The 22,398-nt window shown below is 42.8% G+C and overlaps 1 protein-coding gene across 3 annotated transcripts in view; it reads left to right on the top strand.

Annotated features, from left to right (window-relative positions):
- The first annotated feature begins 6,203 nt into the window (after window positions 1-6,203).
- The window catches only part of RPS6KA5 (ribosomal protein S6 kinase A5), a 194,608-nt gene continuing 178,413 nt past the window's right edge, over window positions 6,204-22,398 (top strand). Inside the window, exons 1-2 of one of the 3 annotated variants that reach the window (XM_028496330.1) lie at window positions 6,294-6,627; window positions 18,708-18,754. Coding sequence is in view for 2 of the 3 variants with exons in the window: in XM_055088682.1 (XP_054944657.1) it covers window positions 6,522-6,627 (106 nt within the window). In the remaining variant the exon portion in view is untranslated. Of the gene's footprint in view, window positions 6,628-18,707; window positions 18,755-22,398 lie in introns of all 3 variants that reach the window. The other 2 variants (XM_055088682.1, XM_024131076.3) reach the window with 2 other exon arrangements.

The following is a 22,398-nucleotide window of genomic DNA, read 5'->3' as shown; positions in this document are numbered from 1 at the left end:
AGTGGTGAGCCTCTGGAGTTTCCCAATTCTTACAAATCCACAGGTGAGGAGATTCCATCTCACAGTGCATGAATAATGGGATCATTAAGTCCTGAGGGCTCACACCTAGCAAGGCCCTCCGCCTGCCACTTTGCACCAGACCCCCGCGCTAAGGATAAGAAGACCACGTAGCATGGTGCCATGGACACAGGCCCACAAGATAATGGGGTGAGCAGGAACCCCCATTCTGGCACCAGGTACCAGCAAACCTGGTGAAAGGCCGCTCCTAAGGGGTACAAACCTATTTTCAAGCTTTTTCCTCTATCACTCTTCGCAGCCTTAGCAGAAATCTGACTTTCTCCTGAATACCTTCCCCTTCCCAGCCCTGTCATGGACAGGCCCACCCTCCCTACTTGTCCATCTCTCAGGGCAGGAGGGAGCAGGGATGTTTCCCTCGATTCCAGCAGCTACCTACAGAGCCCTGTCCACTATCTCGCTCCTCTTCAGCATGGGTCATCCTTTGACTCCAAGCCATCCTCTAGTGTCGCTGCCTAATCAGTTAAGCCCCGCCCACCCATTTGATTTGGCATTTTCAGCCACTGATTTATAATTTTCCCTCCTACCCTATCCAGCATCATCACTACCTTTGAATGGTTGCCATTGTTTCAAAACTCCAACTTGCTCTTACTTACCATCCTCTCTACTCTAATGGTTGTACGTTAGAGTTGCACACTGCAGACGTGGTTCTACATTATAATCACCTGGGGAGTTATAAAAAAAAAAATCCTGAAGTCGAGGCCCTGCCTCAGACCAATTAATTCATACTTTTCAGAGATGGAAATATTTATTTTTTAAGTATCCCAGGTGATTCTAATGTGCAGCCAAGGTTGAGAAGTGCTGTTCTACTCATCTATGTGAGCTCCAGCTCCTGGACTCCACCCTGTTCCCCCAGGCTAGCAGTTTATTGCTGGCTCCACCGCCCTCTCACCCTGCTTGGGCCCCAGGGTCACTGATTTCAACCAGGTTGTTGCCCAACTGCTAACCTCCAAACCTGAGGGGGAGTGTAAATCATTAGAGAAAAGACGTTTAACTATCCTGATTCAGGCTTTCAGACTCTACCTGAGCCCCCAGTGTGCTAGTCAGCAGTCATCCAAGCTGGCTCACAATACACAATATTTATTTTCCACAGTGACTGTTCCAAACTGTTTCCACTATCCTCAGATCCCCAATCCATCTCCCAGCTCCTTTGTCCCTCAGCACAGAGCTTGGATCTCTGAAATAAGCTCTTTGCTACATGTGTGCACAACTGTGTGGTTTTTAACTACCTACAAGTGGGATCAGCTCATAGGGCCTATTCCTGCTTCACTGAGATACACCCACAATTAGCTAGTCTTTTTATACCTACTCTTTAAGTGTAGGTTTCCTACTTTCTCTCATTCACTTTTCATTCATTCAACAAACATTTACTGAAAGCCCATTCTGGGCTAGAGCCAATGCTAGATGCCAGGGATACTGAGATGAGATAAGCAACGTGCCCTCAAGTCTACAAGCTGGTCCATGCCTGCCACCAGCCCCTCTTCCCACTCTCCTGCCACAGTGAAGGACTTGGGGCCTTTTCCCATCAAAGGCAAACCTCACAGAGAGCTCAGGCTCCCAGCCCGGCCCACTTTTTCAGAGATTGTCTTCATTGGTTCTCCAAGCTCTCCCCCATCACCATCCCATCACCATCCAAACAAGTTCCAGTACTTCTCATCTTAAAAAGCAACTGAACAGAAAATTACCATTAGAATACCACAGTCATAACTGTTGTAGGCAAGATCCATCAAATGATGCTAAAACCAGTGGGTGGAAGTTTAAAGAGAAACTGAATATTTGCATAGTCTAAAAGTATCTCACACACCCTCCCAATATTTATTAACTACAGTGGGAAAATAATTTTAGAGAAACCTGGCAAACACCACCTTAACCAAGTGTTCAAGGTTGACATCACAAGTAATAAGCATATAAACTTCTTGTAGCCCGATACGATGAAATGACAGAGCATGTCACCTCTATGGTACTCTCGCCCCAAAATATGTAACCTCAGTTTAATCATAAACAAAACATCAGACGAACCCAAATCAAAGGGTATTTTACAAAAATACTTGACCAGTACTTTTCAAAAGAGTTAAGGTCATGAAAGGCAAGGAAAGACTAAGGAACTGCTACAGATTGGAGAAGACTGAAGAGCCATGACCACTAAATGTAATGTAGGAAAATGGACTGGATTCTGGCACATAGAAATTGGAATCTCACATAATCTTCATGTGTCACGGTATACTCTTCTTCTTTTAATTCTTTTTCAACCATTTAAAAATACAGAGACCATTTTTATGCAACAAGTGGCGAAATCTGTAGAGTCTGTCGTTTATTTAATAATATTGTACCAATGTTAATTTCTCAGGTTTGATGACTGAACTTGGTATGTAACATATCAACCTCAGGAAAAGCTGGGTGGAGGGTGTGTGGAAACTCTGTACTGTTTTTGCAACTCATCTGCAATTAAAAATTATCTGAGAGTAAAAAGTGGAAAAAAAAAAAAACCTCCCTGGATCCCTTCAGCTAGGGCATTTCTTTATTTTCATTCAGAGGCTAACTCCTTGAAAACCATGTTCATGTACACTGTTTCTACTCCTTCACCTCTCATTTGCTCTACCAAAATTGCCTAGGAAATTGTCACCAGTGGCACCCAAGCTGGCAAATTTATGGGAACTTTCCCAGATTTCATCTCATGTGACCTCTCAGGGCATGGAACTCAGCTGACCACTCCCTCCTTCTTGAAACACTTTGGCTTCCAAGATACAAAACTCTTTGGGTTTTCCTCCTGCATTTCCAGCTCCCCCTTCTCATTCCAGTATCTCAATGTTGAAATTCCTAGAGTGCAGTCCTGGGCTCCTCTTCTCTTCCTTCCACACATTCTCTCCCCCAGTAATCTTATTCATAACTCTGGCCTCAAACACTGTGTATGTGCCAGTGGTTCCTAAATTTATATCTCTACCCTAGACCTCTCTGCAGAGTTCCAGACTCATATAACCACATAGCTACTTAATATTGGCATTGAATGTCTCAAAATTAAACTCTTGATATTCTCTCTATGTGCTCTTCCTTTAATTCAGCCCCTAATTACACAGTACCACCTTCCTCTTTCATCCACACAGTTGCACCTGCTAGAAACGGTGGTGTTGTTCCAGACACCCCTTTTATCCTCGACCATGAAATCAATCCTTCATGAAGTCCAAAATATATATCTAGACACCATCCTTTTCTTTTCCATATCTACAATGCCTGCTATCGTCTTTTGCCCAAACTGCTGTGATAACCTCCTAACTGGTCTCCCTGTATCCCTTCTTGCTCCCTCCAGCCCAGTCTCCAAACACTAACCACAGGACCTTTTGAAAATACTACCCCAATTCTATCATTCTCCCATCTAAATTCCTTCCATTGCTTCTCACGTCACACAGGAAAAACTCCCGAGTTCCTAATAGGCTTACCACAAACTGCACGATTTGGTCTCTGTCTGCCTCCCTCACCTCATCTCTTGCTTACTGTATTATGGCCCCATTTGCTTTCTCTCAGTCCCTAACATACAATAGGCTCTTTGCCTGTCTCAGGGCTTTGCATCTGCATCTTCCTAGAATTTTCTTGCCCCAGCAATTCACTTGTGAAATTGTCAGGGTAGACTGGATTCTGCTTTGGTAGCAAACAACCCCAACATGTCTGTGGCTTATGCCTAAAAAGATTTATTTATTGCTCACGTCTCAGTCTGAAGGAGGTCGGGGTGGCTCTTCTTCAAGTGGAGACGCAGGGTTTCAGGATGCATCTAAAATTGTGGCATGCCCACATTCAACATGTGGCCTTTGCAGGTGCTGTGGAAAGAGAAGAGAGCGCGAGTGATATGCATGCGGCCAGGCCTGGAGATGGCACACATTGCATGTGCCCACACCCCGTTGGCCAGATCACAGTCACATAACCCTGGCCTAACTGCAAAGGAAAAAAAAAAGTACTTTTCCTGTGTGTCCAGGAAGAGGAAATGAGATTGGTGAGCATCAGGCCAGTCTCTGCCACATCCTGGTTAAAATCTACTCATCTTTAAAGAATTACCTTAAATAAGACTTCCTTATAAAGGCCTTCAAGCTCCTCCAACCTAAATTAGGCCTCCCTGATATATTCTATTGCAGCACCCGATAATTTTCCTTTACAGCATGATCACAATGGAAAGTTTACATTCCTTTATGTGATTATTTAATACTGATTTCCATTTCAAGACTGTATGCTCTATAAGAGCAAGGATTGCCTCTGTTTTGCTCCCCCTGTGTCTCTAGTATCCATCATAGTACTTGGTTCATAACTGGCATAAAAGTTGTTGAGTGAGCAAATGAACATTGCACACAGTCATTTCCTGGCTCCAAACAGCACACTACTTGTGGAGGAGAAAGACAAGTAGGCAGTCAGGGTTTAGTGGGATGAATATTCCAGGCAGGTAAGCCCAGGGAGCTGAAGCAGCCTGCAGCAGCTGCTGAGGCTTCTCTGCTTTCTTTTCCATGGCAGTCTAACCCAGAGTCTGCAAACTATGGCCTGCAGGCCAAATCTGATTTCCTGCCTGTTTTTTTTAATGGCCCAAGAGCTAAGAATCGTTTTTATATTTTTAAATGTTTGAAAAGCATTAAAAGAATATATCATCACATGAAACTTGTGTTAAATTTAATTACAATGTCCATAAATAAAGTTTTATTGGAACACAGCCCTATCTGTTAGTTTACTTATTGTTTAGGGCTGCTTTCACACTGCAATAGCAGAGGTGAATAGCTGTGAAAGAGACCACATGGCCTGCAAAGCCTAAAATAACTATTTACTATTTGGCTCTTTGAAAAACAGTTTGCTGACCTTCTGATCTAATCCCTGCTTGGTTTAAAAGTTCACTTCTATGTGAATTATATCTAAGTATCCATCTTTCATCCCCTCCTTTTCCCATTCTCACGGGAAACTCCCATAAGTTCTATCCTTGCAAAAGTATTCTTGCTGTGCCATCTTTCCCCTCTTCCCTTCAGTCCATCTTCTCACTATAACCGAAGCTAACTTCCAAGAGAACAGCTTTGATATCGTAGCTACTCTTCGAGGCTCCCCATCCTGTACTAAATAAAATCTGCACTGCTTAGCATTGTGGTCAGGTTCTTCATTATCTTATGGAATCTTACCTTTTAGCTGTGTCTCTTACGTCATACTTCCATCCAGCCTTATCAATCACTTAACCTACTCTTGCCTTCTCCACTTCCAGGCCTAGCTCACAGTTACTATCTCTGTATCTGCTGCTGGTATTTCTAACTCACCCATCCTTTTAAGCTGGTTATCTCAAATGCCTCCTTGCCCTAAAAGCCTTCCTCAGCTCCTCTACTGAGAATAATTATTGCCATCTGTACAGTTCTAACAGTTTGTACGACTGTATTATTTCGAATTCTGCTTTACAGTTTCCTGTGTATTTCACAGATCGTCTGTTTCTCATGCTCTATTGAAAGTTGCTTAGGGGCAGGGATTGTATTCTATTTTATTAATCTCTGTAGTCTTTTGGTGCCTAGGATGCGTCTTGTACAAAATGGAAATGTTTATCCTTTGCAAAAGTCCTCATGGAGAGCCGGGATTTTTGAAACGTCTAAGAACTACCTGTACTTAAGCACGAACTCCACTTAACTTTGTTTAGGACTCACTAGGGCGAGTAACACCTTTTTAAGACACGCTGTCGTCCAGCTGGTCACACACCTGTGAAACTCTGCCTGGGACCACCAGGTACGTCTGCAAACACGTGCGTGAGAAGCGCTTTCTTCTAAGCTCCTCCTCTGTCCACGGTGACTGGCGGACCAAACGTTCCAATCAGCCCTCCTCGCCTCTTTCGGCAGTAGCCAATCACAGACCCCGAGCGCATCCTGACTACTAGACACTGTTTACTAACAGATCGAAGCCGGGGAATGAGGGGTGTGACCGTTCTGGGAACGTCAGGGAAGGGAAGGTTCTGACTGCGCGTGCGCACCAGCGGAGACGGGCGGGGCAGAACTCCGGTCTCACCAATCGGAGCGGTCGCGCTCCTCCCTCTCCTGCCACCCCGCCAAGCAACAACAATTCGAGGAGAGGGGCGGGGCGGCTCGTGACGCGTCAGAGAGGACTGTCCAATGGGAGCCGGCGCTGACAGATGCGCGCGCCCTGTGCCCAATAAGCGATGGCGGCTCGAATGGCTGCGGCTACCTTGCTGGCTGTGGGCGGAGCAGCTTGACGGAGGAGGCGGCGGAGCAGGGGGCGGTTTGGTTGCGCGGTACTAGCGGTGCCCGCCGAAGGGGGAGGAGGCGGAGGAGCTCGCCGAGCGGCCAGAGCGGGAAAGCTACTCGTCTCGGCGTCCGAGTTCTGGAGCCGCCGCACCCCGGCTCCTGGGGCTGCAGAGGAAGCTGTGAGGGCCCGGGCGTCCGCTGTCTCCCGGGTCCCCTCGGAGGACCCCGCGGGATCGGGAAAGGGAGAAGATGGAGGAGGAGGGCGGCAGCGGCGGTGGCGGCGCCACAGGGACCAGCAGGGACGGCGGCGCCGGGGGAGAGCAGCTCCTCACTGTCAAGCACGAGCTGCGGACAGGTGAGCGACCCCGCCCTCTGCCGGCCGGGCTGGGCGCGGGGGCGCGCCCCGAGGGCACGCAGGGGTCTGCTCGGGCTCGGGGCATGGGGCCGTGCCATGGGCGCGGGGGGCGGGCCCTGGGCGGGGCCTCTCGGACGGGGCGGGAGCCCGGGGGTCCCGGGAGGTGGGGGCGCGCCCGAGGAGAGCTGGCGGGAAGTTTTCCCCAGCCCGGGAATGAGCGGCGGGCGCGGGGCGTTGGGGCCCGCGGAGCAGCCGACAGCTGGCTGTTGGCACTGACTCTGAGGATGTCTTCGCGCCCCCTTCCCGCACAGGTGCCACATCTGTCACTGCATCCTGTCTAGGGTGAAAGGTGCGCCTTCCTCAGTGTAGGGTGAACGACGCTTAGTTTTGGAGCATGACTCACTTCTCCGCTCCTCTGCTTCCCTAGAGGGGTCCCTAAGGTGCTGCGGTCCTGTGCAAGCTGAAAGGGTGGCTTTCCCCCGGCCTTTTCAGTAGTCCAGTCTCTAGTGACATAAAGAGGGATCGCGGGCTCCAGGGACTGAGTTTCTTTATTTGCAATCATCATGAAATACTGGCCTTAAATTTCTTTCAAAGGTCTCTTGAGAAGAAGTAAATTTGAAGCTCTAGGTAAAAGCGGCTAACTAGCCAGCTTAAGCGCTCACGTTCTGATCTTTGTGATCACTAGAGTCGTCCCAGGCTTTATACTTGTTACGTTATTCGTTGTGGGTTGTTCATTTTGGAAAAGTCTTTTTCGGACTAATCAGTATAGGTTGGGTTTATATTTGTGGAGCCCAGTGTCCTATTAGAGATCCTTTTGCACTTCTGAACAGATAATATATTTTAATGAATTGTTCATTATTACTATTAAATGTTCTTGTATTTATTAAAGCTTTTGATTCAGCTTCTTTGGCATATTGGGATATTCTTTTATTGTGTAGACACAGAGCTTAAATAGCAGGTTTCAAGTGCGTGCCTAGTACACCTTGTTACTGTTTTGAACAGATCGCAAAGTTAGATCTGTCACCCGTTCTTTTATTTTTTTGTTATTGCCGGTTAGCGTTACACTGAGCGCCAGTGTGGTGACTTAATTTAAGAGGGATGTCAAATGCATGCTTACTTATTTCAACATTTTTAAACATTGGCTTAAAATCTTTTTTTTTGGTCATTGTGAATTTGTTCTGTATCTTGAGCCAGTTACTTCATAATTTTTTGGAGTTCCTAACGTAACCTGTGTATGTTTGGCTGGTTTGATTTTTCTCTCTCAGTTTAATAGACAACTGATGTTTTCAAAGGGCTATTCAATAATTTATTCAGTAAACATTTATTCAGTATTAATGTCTGATTTGTGCCAGGCTCAGTGTCAGGTGTTTTCTGGTGTGGAAATTTTGAATTTCTTTTTCTTTTCTTACATAACGATTCACTGATTTATGTATGTAGACTCATTCTGTACAGCAAAAGCTACTGGAAATCATATGCTCCTCAGCCATTGACAGTGGTGCAACAAGCAGCTTTTTGCTAAATGACCAAGGAGCAACCTACTTTATTAGTAGTCAACCAACTGCTCAGTTTCTGGATTTTGCAAACAACGCTAGTTTTTCAAAATATTTTTACAATGCTAGTTTTGTAGAAAACAATGAGAACTGCTTTATTTCCCCTTCTCTACTGTGTGAATCATCAGCTTCAAGCTTGCATTTTAGAAATTTTTCTGATGGATGGTGAGATTATACTGAATGCATTAGTACTGTTAACTGTCAAAGGAAATGAACAGTCACTTTGATTTATTGCTGAACGCTGGAACAACTGACCGGATATAGTGGTCAAAAACACTGTTAAAATATAGCTTGAAAGATTCTCTCATCTTCAGCCAACTGAGCCCCTGTCAGCACATGATGCTATAATAGGCACCAAAGTAATTTGATCTGATGTGGTCCCTTGCTTCTCAAAATGTGGACAAGCATATAGTCATATCAAGTCAGCAGCAGGCGATTGCCCGTTTGTGCTCAACATTGTATTGTCTGCTGTAGGATGAGTGAAAAGGCAACAAGTTACATGTAAGGACATGGAAAGTGTTCCAATAGTGTAGACCAAGTAGCATGGCATCCCTGGACATGGAATTGGAAGACTTAGTTCCAAATCCCAGCTCTGCCAGTTACTAGCTATGTAGACTTGGGCAAGTCAATTCAACTCCTTCACACTCACTTCTCTCATCTACCGAATGTGAAAATTGAATGAGACTGTTGGTTTGGTTGGCACAGATTAGGCGCTCAGGAGATGTTGGTTGCATGTAAATCTGAAGATCACAAGAGTAAAGGATTGATTAGATCAGTTAAACATTTCTTGACACTTTCTGTTTTCTAGGCTAAATGGTACTGATGATACAAAAAGTGAGAAAATTTCTTGGCCTCTGATGGTAGGGGAGGAGACCATGTAAACCAGTAATTAGGATATATTGTCATAATGTAATAATAGAAGGATATACAGAGTATAAAGTTAGCAAAGAAGAGGTTTAGGACTTCTAGGTTTCAAATCTAACTCTATTGAACCACAGCAACAAAAAAGAGGGGGTACTATTGGAAGGGTTATCTTATTCATTTATTCAATAAATATTTCATTACCTCTCATGTACTGAGTTCTGTTTTATATGCTGGAGTTACAAGACACATGTGGTCTTCCCACTGAAAGGACTGAGTTGCATCAGGAATCCCTGGAACCAGAGACTGATGCTGTCTGTACTCTCTCCATTTTGAATCTTTTCTTGTCTCTATGTGATGGCTTCATTCTTCTCCATTGCTGTTCACCTTTTTCCACATGGGAAGGAACATGGCTACTGACAGACCCCAAGTTTCATATCTTACAGCTCTCGGTACCAGAGAGACACTGCCTTTTTATCAGCTTCAGGTACAAAAATATTAGCGAAGGACTTTATTAGCCTGGCTTTGGTAAGGTGCCTACTTTTGGATTGTTCAGCTAAGGCCAGGGAATGGGATCATGTTCTACTAACATGACAGCTACTACAGTGAACATATGGATGGGGGGCGGAAACTAAACTCTTAGAAGAGGAAGTGTTGCTGGGAAGACATTTCCTTAGATGTCCGTCATTAGGAGAGAGAGCCTAACACCGAGGAGAGGGTCAAGGAAGGGGTATTAGTTACCTATTGCTGTGCAACAAATTATGCCAAAACTTAGTGGCCTAAAGCAGCATGATTTCTGTGGGTCAGGAATTCAGGAGTTGGTTAGCCTGATGGTTCTGACTCAGGGTCTCTCATGAGGTTTTAGTCACGATGTTGGCCACGACTGCATTCACCTGAAGACTTACTTGTCTGGGGCAGGAGGTTCCCTTCCAAGACAGCTCACTCACATGTTGTTGGCAGGATGCTTCAGTTCCTTGCTATGTGGACCTCTCCGTAGGGCTGCTTGAATGGCCTCATGACATGACAGCTGGCTCCCCCAGGACAAGTGATTGAATGTGGAAGCTGCAATGTCTTTTTTTGTTAAACAGCTTTTTTGAGATATAATTTACATACCATAAAATCCACTTGTTTTAAGTGTACAAGTCAATAAATTTTATAGTTACACAACCATCACCACAATCTAATTTTAGAACTTTCCATCACCCTAAAAAGAAACGTCTTACCCATTTATATTGGTCACTCCACATTCCCACAACCCATCCCCAACCCTAGGCAACTGCTAATTCTGCTTTCTGTGTATTTGCCTAGGGCCATTTCTTATTATGGAACTTTATAATATGTGATCTTTTATCACTGGCTTCTTTTACTAAACATAGTATTTTCAAGATTCATCCATTTGTAACGTGTGTCAGCACTTCATTTTTTAAATTGACAGGTAATATTTCATTGTGTGGATATACTGTATTTTATCCATTCATCATTTGATTGACGTTTGGGTTGTTTCAACCTTTTGGCTGTTGTGAATAATGCTGCTATGTACATTTGTGTACAGGTTTCTGCATGGACCTATGTTTTCATTTTTCTTGGGTACATATTAAGAGTAAAATTATTGGATCGCGTGGTAAGTCTATGTTTAACTTAAGTTTTCCATAGTGACTGCGCTGCTTTACAGTCCCACTAGCAAGGGCTCCAGTTTCTCCACATCCTCGCCATCACTTGTTATTGTAGGTCTTTTTGCTTATAGCCATCCTAGTGAGTATGAAGTGGTATCTCACTGTAGGTTTGATTTGTGTTTCCTAATGACTAATGATGTTGGGCATCTTTTCATGTACTTACGGGCCATTTGTATATGTTTGGAGAAATGTCTATCCAGATCCTTTGCCCATTTTTTAATTGGTTAATTTGTCTTTTTATTATTGAGATATGAGTTATGTATTGTAGATACAGATTCCTTATTAGATATATGGTTTACAAATATTTTCTCCCATAAAGTGGATTATCGTTTTTTTTTTCAGTGATAACCTTAGAAGCACTATAGTCTTTAATTTTGATGAAATCCAATTTTTTTCTTTTCTTTCTCTTGCTTTTGGTATTGTATCTAAGAAATCATTGACTAATTCAAGGTCACAAAGATTTTATATCTCTGTTTCCTTCTAAGGGTTGCATGATTTTAGCTGTTACATTTAGGTTTTTGCCTCATTTGTTGAAAGGCTATTCTTTTCCCATTTTATTTTCTTAGCACTCTTCTCAAAAATCAATTGACTATAGATGTATGGATTTAGTTTTGGACTCTCAATTCAATTCCACTGATTTTTATGTCTGTCCTTATGCCATCACCACACTGTCTTGACTACTGTAACTTTTTAGTAAGTTTTGAAATTGGGAATTGTGAGTCTTCCAGCCTTGTTCTTCTTTTTCAAAATTGTTTTGGCTATTTTGGATCCCTTGAATTTCCATATGAATTTTAGAATTAGCTTGTCAGTATTTCTGCAAAGAAGCCAACTATGATTCTGGTAGGGATTGCATTAAATCTGTAGATCCATCTTGGGAGTGTTGCCATCTTAGCATATTAAATCTTGTGATTTATGAACATGGAATGTTTTTCCATTAATTTAGATCTTCTTTCATTTCTTTCAACATTTTGTAGTTTTCAGACTATATGTTTATACTTCTTTTGTTAAATTTATTCCTAAATATTTTATTCTTTTTGCTGCTGTTGTAAAATAATTATTTTCTTAGTTTAATTTTTGGATCATTCACTAAAAGTATATAGAGATACAACTTAGTTTTGTATATTAATCTTGTATCCTGCAACCTTGCTGAGCTAGTATATTAGTTCTAATTTTTTTTATTGGATGTCTTACAAAATCATGTCATCTGCAAATAGAGATAGTTTTACTTCTTTCCAATGTGTATGCCTTTTATTTAGTTTTCTTGCTTAATTGTCTTGGCTAGAACCTTCAGCACAGTATTCAATAGAATTGGTGAAAGCACACATCCTTGTCTTATTCCTGATCTTAGGGGGAAAGCTTTAGTCTTTCACCATTAAGTATGAAGTTAGCTGTGGGTTTTTCATAGATACCCTTTATTAGATTGAGGAAATTCTCTTCCTAATTTGTTTGGGTGTTTTTTTGTTTTGTTTTGATTTGTTTTGTTTTGCGGTACGCGGGCCTCTCACAGCTGTGGCCTCTCCCGTTGCGGAGCACAGGCTCCGGACGCGCAGGCCCAGCGGCCATGGCTCACGGGTCCAGCCGCTCCGTGGCATGTGGGATCCTCCCGGACCGGGGCACGAACCCGTATCCCCTGCATCGGCAGGCGAACTCTCACCACTGCGCCACCAGGGAAGCCCTGTTTGGGTGTTTTTAATCATGAAAAGGCATCGAATTTTTTTTTTGCATTTAGGGAGATGATCACGTGGTTTTTTTGTTTGTTTTTATTGATAAATTGTATTACATTAATTAATTTGGGAGTGTTAAGCCAACCTTGTATTCCTGGGGTAAATCCCTCTTGGTAATGTGTATAATTCTTTTTATATACCATGCTGGATTCAGTTTGCTAGTGTTTTGTAGAGGATTTTTGTGTCTATATTCATAAGAGGTATTTGTCTCTTGTTTTTCTGTGATGTCTCTGTCTGGTTTCCCCAAAATATGCTTGATTGATTTCTGCCTCCAATTAAAGATCGTACATATTTGATTGCTGTCATCCATACTTAGGGTCTTCTAAGTAAAGGCTAACAGAGGTTGAGGATGGATTATATTTCTAGCTCTGCCCCAAACTTGCTGTGTGACTTGAGATAAATCATTTCGCCTTTCTGAGCCTAAGTTTACTGATCCATAAAGTAAACGTGTTGGACTGAGCTATATCCAAAGTACTTACCAGCATTAAGTTGGTCTTCAAAGTACTTACCAGCATTAAGTTGGTCTTCAATGGAATTTCTATGGAAATCTTGGTATAGACAAAAGTCAGAAGTGCTGATTTACTTTAAAAGATAATTCTGTTTTGCCAGAGGATTCATGATTGAATCCCATTGAAAAATAATTCCCTGATGCTCTTTGAATATGATTCCATTTATAATGATTTTATTTATACTTAGCTTTTTAGGAACATAATGATTATCTAGAAAAAGACACTTTGAAAAATTTCAGTGACAATCTTAGTTTTCTGTGAGAACAATGCAGCTCTCCTTTTTTATGTTATACATGTATAAATATATATTGTGTTTGTGTGTGTACTTTTCCCTTTTTTTCACACTTTCCTCACCTTGAGAAGAGTAGGCAGAACTTTTGCTCTATCTTTAGCTTTATAGGATACATTAGATGGTCAAAATATAAATAGGTTTTTGATAGTACCCTATCTTAATTCCCTAGACCCTAGACTTATAAGAAAATCCCTTCTTTCTATCATGAGTTTTAGAGATTAAGAAAATGATCTAGGACTTCCCTGGTGGCACAGTGGTTAAGAATCTGCCTGCCCATGCAGGGGACACAGGTTCGAGCCCTGGTCTGGGAAGATCCCACATGCTGTGGAGCAGCTAAGCCCGTGCGCCACAACTACTGAGCCTGCGCTCTAGAGCCTGCGAGCCACAACTACTGAAGCCCGTGTGCCTAGAGCCCGTGCTCCGCAACAAGAGACGCTACTGCAATGAGAAGCCCGCCAATGCAATGAAGAGTAGCCCCTGCTTGCCGCAACTAGAGAAAGCCCACGCGCAGCAAGAAAGACCCAACACGGCCAAAAATAAATAAATAAATAAATTTAAAAAAGAAAAGAAAATGATCAATTTGGGCAAAGTAGGTGGCATCTCAGCCCTTAAATCAAGGGGGATTCAAGTATATTTTGTGTTTGCAGTCTATAACGGGGGCGGGGGGTTGGCGGGGGAAGCTTCTCAGGTGACAAGTCAACTGTTGTATCAGACCCAACATTAACCTCTACTGCAAAGCAAGAAAAAATCATGAAACCTCAGCTTCCTGGAGACATAAGTGATCTGATGGGCAGGATTGAATTCTTCCCCTGAAAAAGAAGCTAATGCTTGGTGAACATTCTTCTAGGGAAAATCTAGCATAATAGCATCATGTGTTGACTGAAGCTTCACAATTAAATACACTGTTGAGAGATGTCAATCCCAAAATGCTGTGGGAGGGAGGGGTTGTCACAGTTTTCTCCTTTGAGCTCCTGTAATGATTTACAGCTCTTGGCGCACCTCTATGGTATGAGCACTCCTACATTCCTCTTGTTTTTCAGGGAAGATGAATAGGGTCTAAAATAGAATCTTGCCCTCATTATGTTTGTCTCTAGCAGTAACCCCGTGGGTTCAACTATATCTGTTCCTCCAAAAAATCAAGGAAGTTCTCTGGACTTTATACCTTCCTAAAGTTGTGAGTGAGCTGGCTAGTTCACTTTTTTTTTTTTTTTTTTTTTTTTAGTACTCAGTAGGCACCCTGCCCTGCGACTGCAGGGAGAATAGGGAGTTAAAGTTACCGGTTTTTGGCACAGTACTCGGTATTGCAGTTTTATTTATTTCACACTCAAGTTTTTGTGGCAGTGTGCTTCTTTTTATATAACTAGGGTGTTCCTGACAAAACATTGTGTAAATAATATTTTTGTATATCAAATTATTTGGACTAAAGAAGGTGAACTTGGTACTTAAAAGAATTCTATGATTAACTCTTGAAATAAAAAAACTTTTGATTAAGTTTTCTATTTGTGGCTTTACTGTTATTATGTAAATTTGGCCTTACATTGTTTGTTTTTTTTTGCGGTACGCGGGCCTCTCACTGTTGTGGCCTCCCCCTTAAGGAGCACAGGCTCCGGACGCACCGGCTTAGCGGCCATGGCTCACGGGCCCAGCCGCTCCGCGGCATGTGGGATCTTCTCAGTCGCACGAACCCATGTCCCCTGCATCGGCAGGCGGACTCTCAACCACTGCACCACCAGGGAAGCCCATGTTATTTTTCTGACACACCATTACAATTTGTAAATTGCAGGTAGCTGCAAACAGGTAAATAGAGTCTTTTGTGGTAGGCTGAAAAATACACCTCCTCCCCCCCAAGATGTCCATGTCCTAACCTGTAAATGTTTCTGTACATGGCAAAGAGACCTTGCAGATGTGATTAAGGATGGGGAGTTATCCAGGTGGGTCCAATGTAATCACAGGGTCCTTATGAGAGGGAGGTAGGCAGGTCAGAGAGAAGGTGTTGTGAGAATGGAAATAGAGGGAGAGAAGATGCAACAGTGGCATCAGAGATTGGACTGAGCCATTGCTGGAAGGGGGCCGTGAGCCAAGGCATGTGAGCAGGCTCTAGAGGGTGAAGAACAGTTAGTCCCCTGGAGTGTCCAAAAGGAATGCAGCTCTACTGTCACTTGATTTTAGCTCCTTAAGACCTGGTTTGAGACTTCTGATCTCTAGAACTATAATAAGACAGATTTATGTTGTTCATAAACCATGAAGTTTATGTAATTTTTTACAGCAGCAATAGGGAGCTAACACATCTTGCTTAAGATTGGATGAACCAGGAGATAATTTTGCCCCGGGCCTGGGTAGCTGAATAGGATAACAATATGAAGCAGTTAGTCATTTAAACAACTATTTAGTAGAAAATGGTAACAAATGTCATTCTTAGTAGAAGTAGAATGATGTCGTCTCTAGGGAATCCCCAAGAAGACATTCCTGTCTGGTCTTAGTACCAAATCTAGCTGAGCTACTTTGACCAGCTGCTCTGTTTTTCATAGGAATGCTGTGAAGTGGATCCCTGGAGCAGACCTCTTTTATCAAGTTGGTGGCTAGAATGCTTCACAACTCAAGCCTACACCACATAAAATTGTGGTCTGGCATGCATCTTGAGCCTCTTCCTTGTGTCATTTTCTGTCCCTAATCTTCTTATTTTTCTTTCTTCTTTTCTTATGGTTTAGTTATTTTGCCTTAAGTCTTTTCTGGGCCAAGATAGGAATTAGGTAAATATATAATTACATGCATTTATATACAAACACATAGATACAAACCATGAGTAAGATGGACAATATGGAAAGATATTTGACTTTCTACCCAGTATTTTGCTTCTTAAATAAAATCTTTGTCGTGATGTTCGTGCTATTTTTATATTTCTTCTAAAAACCGATTAATACCATTTTAGAGTTTTTAAAAAATACATAATGAGAAATCAATAAAATCAAGGCATACTTTTTTTTTTTGCAGTACGCGGGCCTCTCACTGTTGTGGCCTCTCCCGTTGCGGAGCACAGGCTCCAGACGTGCAGGCTCAGCAGCCATGGCTCACGGGCCCAGCCACTCTGCGGCATGTGGGATCTTCCCAGACCGGGGCACGAACCCGTGTCCCCTGCATCGGCAGGCGGACTCTCAGCCACTGCGCCACCAGGGAAGCCCAAAATCAAGGCATACTTTTTAAAAGAAATTTTATTGGCAAGATGGTGGAAGTCATACACAGGGCTGTCTTTGTACCAGGCAGTTTTCTACATTAGTGGAAATCCCATCATTAATAGGAAAATTCAGTCAACTGAAGTACTCTGTCCTCAAACCACTTCAATACTGGAGTGGAATTACATGTTTTTCCTAAAGGAAAAACTATTTAAAATACGTAATAAGGATAATGTTGCACTTCATATCTAAATGAATGGTGTTGCATTAAGAGGGTGTGAACACTTAGCAGTAGATTTGCATTAACCCTTTCCCATGAAGTTGCCCATTTTTCCTTTATACCACTGTCCTTTGTTTGTAAGGAAACATCATAATTAGGGCTAGAGTAGGACAGATCTAATGGGCACACACAAATCAAACTCGTAACTTTGACGTAATTTTGTCATGTATAAGTTGGGCAAAACAGCCACGGTTTTATTCATCCATTAAGGATTTGTTGACACTGTGTGCCTGACACCATAGCAGATGCTGGGTTTTAGCAGGGAACAAATTAGACATGGCTTCTACCTTCATTGAACTATACCTAAGAGAAAGACCTTAAATACATAATCATGCAACTAACCATACGATTGCAATTGTGATAAACGGTGAAGAAGTACAGGTTCTATGAGAGAGTCTAACAGGGTGGCCGGGCCTCAGGGGAGGGGTGAGGGAAGGTGGGAATGTTCAAGCTGAGGCCCTGGCTATCATGGGGTGAAGAGTGGGGGGGCAGTTAAGCATTTCTGACAAAGGAAGTAACACAGATGGCCCTGAAGTGGGAAATGGCTTGGCACACTGGGGTTACTGGAAGAAAGGCCTTTGTGGCTTGAGCATCGTGTCCAAGCAGGAAAGTCACAGGAAATGGGGCTGAGAAGGTAGTCAGGGCTGTTCGTGCAGGGTTCTGTAGGTAATGATGAGGTATTCAGGCATTATCCTGAGTGCAGTGTGAAGCTCCTGAAGGATTTTTCAGAGATAGTTTTGTACTGTAAAAAATGACTCCCTTGCTGTGAGGAGGATGGAAGGAAAGATTGTCTGAAGGGAGACCAGTTAGGAGGCTATTGCTGAAGTTCAGATGGAATATACAAGTTTGGATTGGGTAACAATTAGAGATTAAGGATCATGAATATATTTGAGATATATTTAGGAGATAGAATCAGCAGAACTTGGTGTGGTAGTGATATGGGATTTTCGAGCTGGAACAAACATGTTTGAAGGTACCATTTGTTCATATGGTGTATTAATTTTCAATGGCTGCGTAACAATTCACCACAAACTTAGTGGCTTGTAATAGCACCCATTTATCAGCTCACAATTTGGTAAGTTAAAATTTTCCATGGCATGGCTGAAATTAAGATGGTAGCCAGACAGAGTGCTTGTCTGGAGGCTCTGGGTGAAAGTCCACTTCTAAGCTCATTGCTGTAGTTGCCAGATTTGCGTTCCTGTAGTCATTGGTCTGAGGTCTCAGTTTCCTCAATGGCTGTCGGCCGGGGGCCTCTGTCAGCTGGTAGAGGCCATCTGCATTCCTTCTCATTTGGCCCCTCCATCTTCAGGCATCAAAGGTGTGTCACATGCTTCCCGTGCTTTGACTCTGACTTCCAGATCTTCTCTGGGCTTCATGTGATTAGGTCAGACTACCTAGACAATCTTCCCATCATGAAGTCAACTGAGTTGGGACCTTAATTACATCTGCAACAAAATCCCTTTATCCTAAGTGTGATATTTCATCATATTCAGTCACTTGAGGGAAGGAGGTCATGCAAAGGGTCATTGGGGTCATCTTAGAATTCTGCCTTAGAACTCACAGATGGTGAACCAGGGGAGTTGCATTTAGAGTGGGCAGAAAAGATAGGACTCAGTTGTATATAGGTCAAGTTTCTTTTTTTTTTTTCTTTTTTTCGGTATGCGGGCCTCTCACTGTTGTGGCCTCTCCTGTTGCGGAGCACAGGCTCCGGACGCGCAGGCTCAGCGGCCATGGCTCACGGGCCTAGCTGCTCCGCGGCATGTGGGATCCTCCCGGACTGGGGCACGAACCCGTGTCCCCTGCATCGGCAGGCGGACTCTCAACCACTGCGCCACTAGGGAAGCCCAGGTCAAGTTTTGAGATACCTTTGACATATTCTAATGGACACATATGGTAATAGTAATCATGGTAATGAAACCTTGCTATGTGCTACAAAGGATCAATAGGTGCTTTTATCAACTCACTTAATGCACACAATAACTTATGAAGTAAGTACTGTTATTATTATTCTAATTTTACAGATGGGGAAACTGTAAAGGTCACCAACTTGCACAGGATTACCCCGGAAGTAAGTAGAAGGACTAGTTTTGAAGCCCAAGTGGTCTGGCCCCCAGGCTCATCTAAACTATTGTGCTTTCATTCATCAGTGGGACATGGGTCTGGAGCTCAGAAAAGATGTCTGGGCTGCAGGTAAAAATTCTAGCATCACTGGCATTTAGATGACTTTTAAAGCCCAAGTGTAGAGAGATATCTTCGGAGAAATTGTCTAATGGAAAAAGGAAGAGGACTCAGAACTGGGCCCTGAAAACTCCAAAATGTAGAGGACGGATCGGAAAGGAGTTGCTGAGAAAGAATACAGAGGAGGAACAGCCAGAAAAAAAACCAGAAGAAAACCTAGGAAAGTTGTGGTGTTGGGGAAGGCAAGGAGGAAAAAGTGCTTCAAAGGGTATGTGTCAGATCTGACTGAGCAGCTAATGACCTTATCAAGAGCAATTTTAGTGGAGATTTGGTGGGAGAGGCCAGATTGGAATGGGTTGAGGAGTGGATGCAAGTGAAAACTTTTGAGAGGCTTGGTTCCGGAGGGGATTAAAGAGAGAGACTTAGCCAGAGGGGAATGTGTGGTTCAGGGGGAGGGTTATTTTTTGTTATTTTAAGATGAGTGATGCTAGAACACATTTAGTGTGAATCCATTACAGAGAAAGAGAGAGAGGGAGAAACAGAAAGAGAGATACTGAAAATACAAAACAAGAGGGGATAACTGAGGGCATCAAGGTCCCTGAGAAGGGGGACATGGGGATCGGAGGAGGGCAATTGGCCTCTGCTAGGAGAAGGCCCATTGCTTCTATTATGATAAGGGAAGAGGGGCGGATACAGGTGCATTTGTAGATTTGGTGGCAGGAAGATACGGGAGTTTTGAGCACATGGATTTTTTTGTTTCTTCTCTGAATTGTGAAGAAAGGCAATTCTTTATTCGAGAAGAGAAAAATAGCTTCATTGTTTTAAAAAAGTGTTATTCTGGTCTTTAAAATTTTTTTAGCTAAAGAAAAACACAAAAAGTTGACACAATTCAATAATTAATTAATTAATTAATTAATTAATTAATTTTGGCTGCACCCGGTCTTAGTTGTGGCACATGGGATCTTTGTTGTGGCATGCATGCATGCGGGATCTAGTTCTCCGACCAGGGGTCGAACCCCGGCCCCCTGCATTGGGAGCGTGGAGTCTTACCCACTGGACCACCAGGGCAGTCCTGACACAGAATTCACGTACTATAAGATGAAAGTTTATGGTCGAATGTTGTAGAACAACGTACAGAAAGAGGTTTTCAGGCATAGCCATTGAAATGCTTCTATGCTTTCCACAGAGGTCATTCCCTGAACATGTTCTCTGGATCATGCCAAAATTCTTAGTAAGCATAATGTTCTTTTTCTTCTTTTTGAAGTGTTTTATATTTAGTTCAGTTCTTCTTCCTAGTTAAATTTATTTGGTACATGTATTGGAAAAAAAGGCTGTTTGTTACTGCTTTATAAGCATTTCTTTTCTTATTGACTCAGTTTTCATATTGGCTCAATCATGTAATTGCAGAATCAATTGGATAAGTAAACACTGCTGTTTTATACACCAAAAGTACAGTGAGTCTTAAGGGCAAGTGACCCCAGCAATAAGAGAAAAAGTGGGTAGCATTGTTTTGAAGTACACAGATATTAAATATAACTTTGTTCTGCCTCCAGCAGAATGTTGTCCAGAGACATGGTTTGAGGCCCAACCACAAATCTAAACAGCTTCAGAATAGCTTACCACAGGGCAGTTAAAAGGAACCTAATGTGCTAGCCACTTAGCTTAGTTTCAAGGTCTCACGTAGTCCTCAGGATGGGGCTAACTGGACCCTGCAGACAGGGGTTAAAGATTTTAGATTTCAGAGTGGTGTATGTGCTGTCAATACAATGCTGGACACCCCCAAATGAGAGTTTATCTGGTAAAGTGTTTTATAAATTATTTCTCCCTGACAAAAAGGGAAAAAAGAACTGAAATAGCAGAGAAAGATTTTTTTCTCACTGCATACAATTGTCACCTTTTGACTGAAACTAAATTAGTCCAAGATGCTTATGTTTTTGCAACGTTGAGTAAGAAAAGGCAATGTTTTACAAGAAAAGTTATTTTACAACTTCATTGGTTTGGTCCCAGTAAATTAGATGCTAACTACGTATTTCCTAGTTGGTATGTGAAGAACAAATCCAGGCATGTTAAATGAAGATGATTGAGTCATGTTGTGCACTCACACCTCTTCTTGAAATCTTCAGAGAACTCACTCTATTTTTTCCCCTCTTTCCCTGATCCTCAGGCTCCTCTTCCCACAAACACAGTTGAACCATCTTGTTAAAAAAAAAAAAAAATCCTCCGTGGCTCTCTAGTTTTTGCTATCATTCCCTTTCCCACCAGATGTTGAGAGAGCAGTTTATACCAGCTGTTTCTGCTTCTTTATCTTCTGTTCACGCTTTGATGTGCTGTACCATCAGGCTTCCAACTCAATCTCCCCACCAAAAGTGTTCTCTCTAAAGTTACTAATGTCTCCCGGTTCTCATAATCTGGGGGAAATGTCTCTGCTTAATCTTACTTAACGCCTTTAGAGTGGTTGGCGCTTGAGCATGGGCTCTGCCCTTCCCTTCCCCTCCCCAGTGATACTGTGTTCCTCCTCCTGGCTTTGCTCTGTCGCTGACTGCCCCACCTCCCTCTTTCACTGGCCTCCATCCCTCTGCTTGTCTCTTACATATTGGTAGTCTGTTGTCAGCCCTCTTTAACTCTGCATATGCTCTTCCTGGGAAATCAAATATCATGGCTTGAACTACCATCCAAGGCTCTATTTTCAGCTTAGGTCTCTTTCTTGAGTTCCTTATCAGTTACGCCCAACTGCCTATTGAACATAAGACATCTGGGTAGCCTTCAGGAACTGCATACTCTCATGTTGAAGGGTGCTTTTTCCTCCAACTTTGCAGGTTTTAATCCTGCCAGGACCCTAGCTACCATGACCAGCTTGTGGGATCTTGGTTCCAAGGCCGGAGGTCAGGCCCGAGCTCCTGTGGTGGGAGCTCTGAGTCCAAACCACTGGACTAACAGAGAACCTCAGACCCCAGGGACTGTTAATCGGAGTGAGGCCTCCCAGAGACCCTAATTTCAGCACCAAGACCTGGCTCTATCCAACTGCCTGCAAACTCCAGTGCTGGACGCCTCAGGCCAAACAACCAGTAAGACAGGAATACAGCCCCACCCATCAAGAAAAAAAAAACAAAAACGACAAAACAATATGTTACAGACGAAGGAGCAAGGTAAAAACCTACAAGACCAAATAAATGAAGACGAAATAGGCAACCTACCTGAAAAAGAATTCAGAGTAATGATAGTAAAGATGATCCAAAATCTTGGAAACAGAACAGAGAAAATACAAGAAACATTTAAAAAGGATCTAGGAGAACTAAAGAGCAAACAAACAGTTATGAACAACAGAATAACTGAAATTAAAAATACTCTAGAAGGAATCAATAGCAGAATCACTGAGGCAGAAGAATGGATAAGTGAGCTGGAAGATAAAATGGTAGAAATAACTGCCAGGGAGCAGGATAAAGAAAAAAGAAGGAAAAGAATTGAGGACAGTCTCAGAGACCTCTGGGACAACATTAAACGCACCAACATTCGAATTATAGGGGTCCCAGAAGA

The sequence above is a fragment of the Physeter macrocephalus genome, chromosome 11, assembly GCF_002837175.3.
Source record: "Physeter macrocephalus isolate SW-GA chromosome 11, ASM283717v5, whole genome shotgun sequence".
Classification (NCBI taxonomy): domain Eukaryota; kingdom Metazoa; phylum Chordata; class Mammalia; order Artiodactyla; family Physeteridae; genus Physeter; species Physeter macrocephalus.
The sequence above is the reverse complement of the archived record's forward strand: the minus strand, read 5'-3'. Positions and strand labels throughout refer to the sequence as shown.